At 33.6% G+C, this 11,531-nt stretch overlaps 1 protein-coding gene across 1 annotated transcript; it reads right to left on the bottom strand.

Annotated features, from left to right (window-relative positions):
• Nucleotides 1-855: 855 nt before the first annotated feature.
• On the bottom strand, nt 856-11,531 carry LOC142622811 (adenylate kinase 5, chloroplastic). The gene is made up of 19 exons (XM_075796357.1): nt 11,180-11,531; nt 10,994-11,095; nt 9,672-9,800; nt 9,461-9,595; nt 9,019-9,165; nt 8,755-8,829; nt 8,558-8,651; nt 7,190-7,242; nt 6,935-7,063; nt 6,376-6,411; nt 6,229-6,309; nt 5,991-6,129; nt 5,211-5,290; nt 5,038-5,103; nt 4,361-4,390; nt 4,172-4,281; nt 1,487-1,624; nt 1,328-1,357; nt 856-1,246 (listed from the first exon to the last, which is right to left on the bottom strand). Exons 1-19 carry the CDS (start codon nt 11,387-11,389, stop codon nt 1,222-1,224), a joined length of 1,809 nt encoding a protein of 602 aa, XP_075652472.1. The 5' UTR covers nt 11,390-11,531; the 3' UTR covers nt 856-1,221.

The following is an 11,531-nucleotide window of genomic DNA, read 5'->3' as shown; positions in this document are numbered from 1 at the left end:
CCCCTATTTGGCAGATTAGAATAATCTAATTTTATCATTCCTCCAAAAAGAAAAAAAGAAAAGTCTAAATTTTATCTTTTCTTATCTGAGTGAACCAACAAAAATTTACAATAATATCGTAATTTTAATTGTAAATTGTTGTTGGCCTATAGTAGGTAGAAATATTGTGAATTAGGTAAATATAGGTTTATATTGTACTATCAATATAAATCTTACATCATAGACTAAAGTCACTAAACAAAGATGTACAAAACATTGTATACATTTGTCTAGTTTATAATGTAAATCTTACATTGCTAGTACAATCTAAACTAAGAATTTTCCTTGTGAATTTTTATAGTCTCTAGCTGTATTGTTCTATATTCAGTGGACAATTAAGCAGCCCACATTTATCACAGGGGAAATTAATTTTTCATCCATACATTCTGGGGATATTTTCAATTTAGTCCTCAAATTTTTATAAGTTCATTTTTGGTCCTTTTTTTAAATTTGCTATCATTTTGATCTTCAGGTGAAGATACTGCAGGACCAAAATGACAACAAAATTTTAAAATACAAGAACAAAAAATGAATTTATAAAAACTTGAGAACCAAATTTAAAACATGGCCAAAATGTAAGGACAATAAAGGTAATTTCCCCTTAATTATAGAAGGGATCGAGCAATGCCAATGTAAACTGAATTGAGATGACTAGCTTTATTTTATTAAAGCAAAGCATGGATTCAGCCCCAAAATATAAATAAAAAAAATAAAAAATAAAAACAGGAAAAGAGTGAAGCCTGTGAAAAGAGGTCTGCCAATGGCTTTCTTTATACTCTATCTTAATCACCATATTACCACTAAAGGTATCAGAAGTATACCAACTAACAAAAATAATCTTGCCATTGACCTCCAGATTGAGACACATTTTCAAGATAACAACATACATCTGAAGAAATTTTGCAAAATGCACCTTTACAATGTTTCTTCAGTTCTCAGGCCTCAGTACTCTCTGATGAATGTACTGGCAAGGTCATATATGAACATGTATTTTGAGCTTTTAGCAACATTTCCCTTATTTTTTTAACCAGATATACAATTATAACCGGATTTTTTTCCCTAGGCTAATATGATTGGAACTTAATAATTACTGATTGGAAGAATTATAAGAGCACAATACATTTTTCTTTAGCAAATAAAGAAGACATTTGCATGTGACAATATACCGCAGCCCCCCCCTACTCAAAATATACCACTCAAGAAGCCCCTACAAAAGAACCAAGGATAAATCATTTAAAAAATTAGGGGATAATAACAACCAGAAATAAGTAAGATGTAATGTTCTTACCAAATTCCTGAGGTATTCTTAGCTTCATTTCTGCATTTGTTAATGAAATGAAAGGGTTTAATCATGACACTGGTTTTAGAAAGTGAACAGCAACAAGAACATAGAGTTACAGAAATTATCCAAAAAATATTAATATATAACAATCAAAATGTGAGTTACCTTGGTTTTCCTTGGAAGGCATCATTAATTTCATTAATAGTTGGCCTTTCAGTAAATGTAGACAAGATCACATACTTCTCCTTTCCAGATGGTTCATCTATCCTCTTATACAATTCACAACGATATGGGTAAGACATCCTGAAACAATGAGGTGAGAATACTTTTACGGTATTGTTCATATTAGTATTTTAGGTAATAAAATTTTGCAGCAGATTAATGTAACACATCCATCTCTTCATTGGATTGTGTGTGTGAGTGTAACTCCTACTTAATCAATAAAATTAAAATAATGAATACCCAAATACAATTGGGATAGATATTGATGCTATATCTAGGACAGGACGTCATTTTCAAAAATTGAGAACAAGGATATGGTTTTAAGCTTTGCTCCAATCATATAATGGTGTAAGTACTTCCATTATATATCAAATGTTAAACAGGTCTTTTACCAAAAAGGAAACATTATACTTTGTACTCATGCAGCCAAATGTCTTATGTTAAATCAGGTTTGAGATTTTGAATAAAAAATTGTTGATATGACAGAGAAGAAAAAGAATCTTAAAAATATGCGAGCATTGCAAAGACATGCCACACTACGAAAACAAGTTGGTAAAAGGATTTGCAAATCGAGCCACAATTTGAAAAGTTTATAATGCAATGGTCCAGTACTCATTTGAAAAAGTGCAATCAGTGGTACAATAAAACACAATTTTGTCTTTTATGTAAAATTTCCTTTGTACCAAATGTTTATGGAAGAAAATTTTAATCCAACTAACACACTTAATTCGTGGGGAAAATGGGTTTTTGCCCTTATTTTTAAAATATCTAACATAAACTTGAATCGAGTTCTAGGCAATGTCAAGTTATACTTGAATTTTCAAAAACTTTTAAGTGATTAAACTTACCTAAAACTCAACTTTTAGAAAATCAAGTTTCAAAACAGGGACATGGTGCTTAATAGACATTGCTAATGTCGAGTTACACTTAAAAATATACACAAAACTCGATTTTGAGGATATTGAGTTTTACACCACTCGATTTTATTAAAATCGAGTTTATAAAATAGAGGCATTTTCCTAAATAGTTTCAAACTAGGGGTATTTTACTGCATATTTTTAAAATTAGGGGCATATTCCCATTTTCCCACTTAATTCATATTATCTAGTATTGCAAGTGAAAGAGGTTATATTTCTATAATTTATTAGGACATTTCTCTAGTTTTTCCAAGTTTGGAATTTCCATATTTTTGTAAAAATTAAGGACGGGAATTCCATTGCTTTATGATGGACTTTTTGTCAATCTCATGATAAATGAGGTTTGTTTGAACTTCAAAGAATTGGAGCAAGGAAATATCATCTTTTTTCCAAGACAAAGGCTATTAATTACTCCTTACTCCCTCCATCGCATTTTGTTTGTCTATTCTTAGAACCAACTTTTCAAGGGACTTTGTGACACAAGACAATAAACTCTAGAGGGCAAACTTGTGCTTGGGAAGCAAAAGAAGAATAAAATAAAGAGATAGGACCTAGGAATCAACACGTAGGGTTTACTTGGAATAAGCATTAAGTAATGAAAACAAAAAAATAAAACCTAGGTGTCAGCACCTAGGGCTGTTGGAATCAGTACCAATTATGATAGGAACCTAAAAATCAGCACCTGGGCCTGCTTGGAATCAACACCAAGCACTAGAAGAAAACTTCAAATCCAAATTTTATAAATCCATCATCAACTACTTACAACAGTGAATTTTGAACCCTTTAACTAAAGCTCCAATTACATCAAACAAGGAAAAATTATTCATAATAAGATTACATCATATCTAGCGATAAAATTCAAATAGCCATCAAATCTCTCTAATAGCATCCATTAACATCACAATCAATCAGGTCCAACAAAACCAATCAGCATTATTTGGTGCCCGCAGCACCATATCATGTAATGCATTGTCTTTCAAACAATAGATGGAGCACCATTTTGAGATTACTCAACTCAGTACTCACTATACAAAGAAACGAAATAGGAAACAAGTGTTCCCATCTACCACACCATCTATCACTGAGGTAAGAAATCTTATGCGCTTAAACATCTAGAATTGCTTTTGATAAGTATTAAGTTTTACTGATATCAAAAAAGGGGCACCCTAGTACACAGAGAGTGTACAGGAGTCAACAAATTAAGTACAAAAATTACAAAAATCAAGAAAAACAAGAAAAGACTTGAATGATTGGTTTTGCAAAGCATACAACCAATCCAGTAAAGTTCTAAAAAAATATAACTTGAGGTCTGGTATGGATCTCTCATTATCTTCAAAACACCTACTATTTTTTTCCCTCCAAAGACACCATATTAAACAATGGGGAACAATTATCCATATATGACCATTTTGATAATGACCAACACTTAAGCATCTAGAATTTTTCAGAGTGCATGTGTGGGTCTGTGTGTGTGTGACTAAGTTTTCTCCATTTGTGTTTTCTGTTTTCTCTGTCTGCTTTTTAGGCTTTTCTTTTGTATACATCCTGTATTCAAGTATAGTGTTGTACCTTTGCCCCCCTTTTTTGTGAGTTCATATTACTTATTAGGGGGTGGGGGGGAACAACAACAACTCAACAAAGAATCATAGACAAAGTATGATCAAAAGGTTTGGGTAGCACATAAAAAGTACTAAACTTGCAACATCTTTACCTGAGAGCACCCATAATTGGATACTGGGTTCCTGCATAATAGAGAAGCCGAAAGAAATAGCAATTTTGGAATGATCCGGCATATTCTAATCGCTTGTCACGACCCATTGTCTATAAGAGAAACCGAAAAGGTATAAATTGATGGGTTTATATTTAGGAAAATATGACAAATTGCACAATCAAAACTTACTTGCATGATACCACTGGAACCAGGTAAATCCTGAATTTGAAGAAATCCATATATATCAGTCACACAGATAAATAAGCATCTGCAAAAAATTCTTCTAAAATGGTGGTTGGAGGATAGCAGCAAAAGCATAACAGTATGCCGGAAAAGACTGTAAATTGGTGAAGATTTTACACATGTAACCTGAATGCCTGATCTAAATACAAGCAATCCAACAGACCTGACAGTTCGAGCTGATTTCCTCTATAGAATTTCAGGAAATTAGAAATGCTCCGAGTGTATTGTTGAAACAAATCCAGGAAAAATATGTGGAAAAAAAAGTCCAAGTAGCACTTCAAGGTGTGGTCCCCTTAAAAAGGATCTTGCTCATGCATAAGGATCTTGCTCATGCATATGGCTTAATATCACCAAGAGTGCTTTCTATGTAATGCTTGGTTAAGTACGGTGACAAGTGTTATGGAGTTTTAAATCTAACAAAAGAAAATAGATAAGAGCCTGCTAGTCATGGAGTTCAGGCCAAGACACCAAGTTCACAATTTCATCTATATATTCTCCAATTTACTGTGTGTGTGTGTGTGTGTGTGTGTGTAATTGAATGTAGGACAGAGTGATCACATATAATAAATTACAAAATCATTCCACGAAAGGGATATCAGCTGAAGTTACAAAAGGTATTGAACCTTGAGCCTAGGATTGATAAGAATAACTGGCCGGTTCCCAGCAGCATCAGTCATTGCTTTTAGATCCTGCACATTCAACCTCAAGACCACTAAATACAGAATAGTAAAACCAAAGGACATTAGACAATGCAATGTCCTAAATATTTTAGCAGAAGATTTGCTGAGTTCCTTACATCAATAATACAATTCCCAACAGCATTCTGAGGAGCCACTATGATAAACATGTCATCTTGTTCATCAACCTCTTTGGCACCTGCAAATGCAATTGAAACTATAAGTCACACATGTAATGAGGAACAGAATTGATAGCAGATCTTTTGTATGATGCCTGCTTGTATAAGGATTGTAAGAGATTAAATATCCAAAAGAAAGGAAAAGATTTGTAGAGTATTCCACTTCATATAAGCACTGCCACTGTATCCATGCACTCATGCATCTAGCTATCAATGGCAAATGAACCATTAAGAAAGGATAAGCAACAAAACTAATGCATTTAAAATTTGGTGGATTGCAGTGCCTTTCAACGCACAAAAACTAGCTTTTCTGGTAAGCATATATGATACATATATGCCTGCTTGATTTTTATTAGTGTATTAGAATGAACAAAGGCAAATAGAAGATAATTGCAATTCAAGTTGGGTTATGGAAATAAGATGGAGAACTTGTGCTTAGCACATTTTTTAAGTAAAAAAAAATGACAGATTTTTTACTAAAATAGCAGTGCAAATAGATAGAGATATGTATTCTGTCAACAAGTCTACATGCATTTTGACAGCACTATCCTACCAATTATATACATCATCATCATCATACAGTCTTTATTGGCACTTTTTTCAAGGATACTTAATAAAGATTCTAGAATATGCATATCTATAGATGCAATCCATAAAGATGATGCATAAGACTACAAGCTGAGTAAAAAATGAAACATGATTTTCAGTTCGGTTCTATACCTACAGAACCAATCTTGATAAAAGTCCCCAGCGCACCATAATCACCCCAATCCATATACTCTAGGATCTTTCGAGTACCAGCAAGCTGCAATGGCATTCCCGCCAGTGCACCTTCCCCCATAGATCCTTGCACACAAACCTAAAAGAAAAAAGGTGTGGAAGACTGAGTACATGAAAAGTTCACTTTAGGATATTATTATTGGAAAATCCATGTTAGAGGCAAGCCAGATAAAATCACCTTGACTTGTTTTCCATCATCGGCAAATGAAAGAGCAAGAACTCGAACAAGTTCCATTAAAGTACCTATTCGATAAACATCCTGTGCATCATAAGATATTGTTAAAAACAAAAAGACACTTGGAGAATTAAGGAAAAAGCCCTTTACCATTTCTGGGTTCAACTCTGGAATATTATTCTCCACCTGTCAAATTTAAAAGAGAAATGAAACAAGATTAATCCAGTTCATTGGTGAAGATATCTTTGCAAACAGTAAAGCCACTTAATAGTTAGTGCAAGTGCAAATTGTATTGGAATGAAAGGCAAAAACTTGCTTCTCTCTCACGTCTTTAAATAGTTGGTTTAATGGTGACTGATCTACAGACCCTTTTATTTTCTCTGAACTTGATGCACTTCATATCCGTAACCTTCCCAAAACCATGTCCAAAATAAATTAATCACATGAATTGGACCGGTTTAAGTAATTACAAATATATTCTTTGAGTAAAAAATAATCCCAAAAAAGAGGATATGAATATTAGTTGTAAATGATACTGTTCATTTTCTGAAATAGTGATCTATTTTATAGTTTCCACCAAGCATGCAAATGACTCAGAAACAAAATATAAACGAAGGAATTATATCATTGATGATAAATAAACCTGAATCATTGGTGTATCAAAATAAATTAATCTCCAACCAAAAAGAAATAAAGATCAATACCAAACCTTTAGTCGGGTTCTTCCATCATTTATGGCTCTTTGTGTTGCTTCTAGCACGTCTTTATAAAAATATTCCCTAATTTCCCTTGAGTGAGGAATGTTATTCAATCTAGTAGGAATCCCTCTCCAGTTATCCTGTAAAAAGCTAAAGTAAAATAAGAAAAGAAATACAACAGATATTATTTAATGAAGCGTTACATAAAAGCGAAACTTTAAATACAGAAAACAATCATCATTAAGTTTACACTGTATAGATCATACCTCGCTTGTAGACGCCTGAATCTTATGGCTCTTACTTTCAAGTAGTGTATTCCCTGGTGCAAAGAGTGAAAAAGATGGAATTTTACAATCGAAAGAACCTTAAGCTAGTCAATGGTACAAGTTTAAAAATAATTGAGTCTTCTACGTTCATGGCTTGAGTTAGAGATATGAATGTTAACATCATACTGGTTTTTGAAGATTCTTCTGTACATAGAGATGCCAACCAGACAATGATTAAGTTGAGAAATGTCAACAGGAAATCAAAAGCAAAGCCATGTCCCAACACAGGCCACAGAACTAGATAACTAAAAGAAGGGATGACTAAAATAAGACATTAACATAAGGCAAGCATCTTTCATTCTTTCTGCATATTAGTTAGGCTTGCTGGACCTGCACACACAGTGTTGGCCTAGATAACAGAACTATAGCAAATTCATTTTATTTCCATAGACAGAATGACATAACCAAAAATTGAAAGGTCTCTTTGTAATAATTTTTAGGGGGGGGAGGCAGAAACAAAACAAGTGATGTCTTGAACATTGGGTTTTACTTAAATGCAAGGTTCCATAATGAGAAATCTTCAACTTGTGGGAGAGACTATTCAACTCCCATGCCATCAAGGTTTAAAAAACTCTTAAAATTTTATACTTAGCAAAGCAAGGTACCAATAAAAAGGAAGTAACAATGTCAACAGACACGGGCCTATTAAGCATACAAAGTAAACAATGAAAAATGAATGCGAAAAATTTTATTTTTCATTAGAATCTAACCCTCTGTTCATCTTTCTCTCTCTCTCTCTCTCTCTCTCTCTCTCTCTCTCACACACACACACACACACACACACACAGAGAAATGGAAAGAAAGTTTGTTAAAATGCTTAACAAGACAGCTAATTTCTTAAGCAATAAGGTTCCCTTCGTTCATCTTGTATTTTTCAATTCCAGCCTGAACCAAATGGTAACATTCCTAAGCCATAATTCTTTTTTCTTTTTTTTTGATAAATTTCCTAAGCCATAATTCAGAAAAAAGAAATGACCACCCAACAGTGGAAACACAATATGGTAATACTTGGTTGGCAGCTAAAGAAAATATATTAAAACAACCAAAATAAATAAATAATAAAAAAGAAGAAGAAGATCGATATTGTCGTGAAGCTTAACTGCTGATAAAGTACATAATTAAGCAAACAGTAGAAGAATGTAACCACTTAAAAATAGATAATGTCTCCCAGAATAGAGTCAAGACTAAAAGAAGTGACCATATAGAACCAGAAAAAATATCTTGAAACAAGCTTGATTGTTTCTGCAAATCCTAAGTTCCTAATCATATACTCTTAACTAACATGCTTTATATCCTGAAAAAACTTGCCTGATTTCTCCATCTTTTCTGTATCTTTCTGCACTTGCAAAAGAAAAGATTCTATTTCTTTGAAAATTTCTTCTTTTGGACGGTTTCCATCAATCTGTGTTTACAAGATAAAATATAACAAGCAGACATCACTAACATAGATTCACATAGATAGGGGCAAAAAGAAAGTGGATAAAGTATAATCAATTTGCAGACACCTTGGTCATTATTTTCAAGTAAGTGGATGAGATTGCTTCTGAATTTTGCTTGTATATCTCTAGACGTGACTTCACCTAAACAAATATTACACAAAGAAAAGAAAATTTAGGTGCTAGACACAGAACCTCATAGTAAATCAGGTTAAATAGACAAAAGAGTATTACAATCATGAGACTTAATCATACCCAAAATGATATACAATCATCTAAAAGGGAATGACAATGAGAGTGAAAAAGATAAAAATGTCAGTATGCAAACCATACTTTTTCCTCAGTATCATCAGGACGAATAACAAGCCTAGCTTTAATTTCCTCAGTCGCTGGAGGGAAATTCTTTATGTGATAAATCTTCCTTGTCACTGGGTCTAGCCTTCTACCAATGCATCTGTTGATTAGAATTTCATCAGGAACCTGAGTATTAAGAAACACAACTATGTAAAAGATCAATTTGATAAATAAATGATTGTGTATGAACAACTAAGATGATTTTATCAAAGATTGTGAAAGATGCTAAACAAACAGAATATTCAATTCTGAAAGCATATTAAGCAGAAGTCTATGATGGTTCATATACCAGATAATCTTTCAGCTAAGTAGATTTACGTTTTATAATTTCAGAGGGAATGAAGGAAAGCTATAGTGGATGATGACCAATATATATATTATAAATAAAAAATAAAAAAGCATAAACATGCGGTTCACATACATCTAATACGATATAAATATCTGGCCTAATTTTCAGTTTTTCCAGACTTTGTGCTTGAGCAAAACTCCTTGGATAACCATCTAGAAGCCACCCTCTTTCTACTGCGTCTTCACGAGATAATCGTGCTGTGACCATCTACAAAGCAAAGCATTAGTACTTTAAACTATATGATAAAGAAAAAACACAAATGTGAGTCAGAAATTTTCAGTACAGCTGTCACTATTTCATCTGGAACAAGATGGCCAGCATTCATAAATTCTTTTGCTTTATTTCCAATTTCTGTCCCAGAAGACACTTCGGCTCTTAAAAGATCCCCAGTTGATATGTGCACCAATCCAAACTGAAGGACCAAAACAAACGAGGCATGGATGAGTATTTACATAAAACTGATTACATTCAGTTACTGAAGCCCAGGATGAACTTTTTAATGTGACATTCAAAGAGCACATCTAGACTTCTAGTATAATAAATGTAACAAATAAAAGGGCAATGCACTCTTTTCATCTCAAGAGCACTTGTTCGTAATATGCCTATAATATTCGAGATTAGATAATTTATCTTTACAGGACCATGTGCAAAATAAAGGAGTCAACACTCTTATTTTGCCTTCCAGGCATCAAACTAAATCTAGCCCTTAAAACATTTTTTATTAGCCAATAAATAAGTTGCTACTTTTTGTCAATGGAAGTTTAATGATTTTGAAAAACAGCGCATGCACTCAGCAAAAATTTCCCATTTATTTCTGTAGACAATTCCTCACCAAGAACATCAATGTTATACAACTTCTTTATCAAGAAGTTCAAATTCAGCCAGCTATACATTTCTGCATTGTCGTATAGGTATCAACATCCAGAGGACTGAGAAAATGGGATCAAACAGTTACAATTTATAATTGCCAACATATATGCCAAACCCTTCCATAGCTGACACAAAAAAAGTTCACACACCTACAATAAAACCACATTCATGATCACAACTCATTAGTTCGTAATGGATAGGTGAGGATATTCTCACAAAAAAATCAGACTAGTGTACAAGGACTTTTGTGGCTATCAGCCCAAATAATAAAGTTCTATAGCTTCTACAAGCTTATTAACAAATGAAACGCAATGTGCCCAATTATAACGAGACGCCTTAAACCCAAACCTATCAGAGTATAATATAAACAATGAGACTGATACGCCAATGACCATTAGGTCAACTAGCACCTCCTGGTGTTTCCAATGGAAACACCCAGATCCAAATCCCCCTTCCCCACTTAAGATGTATCAAAAAATAACCAATGAGACTAATACATATAGACAGATTCCATTACACGCATACTAGGTGGACCTTGTAATACATTTACAATGAATATTTGATGAATTTACAACCTCTTAACTAACAAATGAGTATCTTTCATCAAAGAACCAACTTGATCATATTACTTACACTAGCCACCTATACATTGCAATCTCTAATAATAAAAAATAACAACTTTGCACTATGATTAATCAATTAAATAATAAATGACACAAGGTTATGCTTAGCTACCTTCTGTACTATCAACTCACACTGAGTCCCTTTGCCCGATGCTGGTGCACCTGATATCATCACCTTCAAAGGCTCACTCACCAAACACTTCACCTTCAGTCCCTAATAAAGAACACATTTTTATTAGATAACAGTAAGCAAAAGTTTAAAAGAACACAATATTGGGAAAGAAAAATAAAAACAAACCTTGGGTTTTGGGCTTATCCTCAAATGGGTGTCGCCAAAGACGCATAAAGAGTTGAGACGACGACGACGTTGGGTAGAAGAAGATGGTGGGAGAGAAAGAAAGGAAGAAGAAGAAGAAGAAGAAGAAGGAGAGAAAGGGGAGAGAGGAGAGACAGAGGGAGTGGGAGTGACATTGGTGGAGTGAAGAGAAGAGAGTGTGGTGGGTAACATTGTTGCTTACTCAGAGAGAGAGACAGAGAGAGAGATGGGTTTGGGTGCAAACTGCAAAGAGATGAATTGAGTGGGAAACTTCAAGTGGCTGATACCAAACGATAAACGAACACCACTTCTTCAGATTGGGGTGCTTATTACA

The sequence above is a fragment of the Castanea sativa genome, chromosome 1 (assembly GCF_040712315.1).
Source record: "Castanea sativa cultivar Marrone di Chiusa Pesio chromosome 1, ASM4071231v1".
NCBI lineage: Eukaryota > Viridiplantae > Streptophyta > Magnoliopsida > Fagales > Fagaceae > Castanea > Castanea sativa.
The sequence above is the reverse complement of the archived record's forward strand: the minus strand, read 5'-3'. Positions and strand labels throughout refer to the sequence as shown.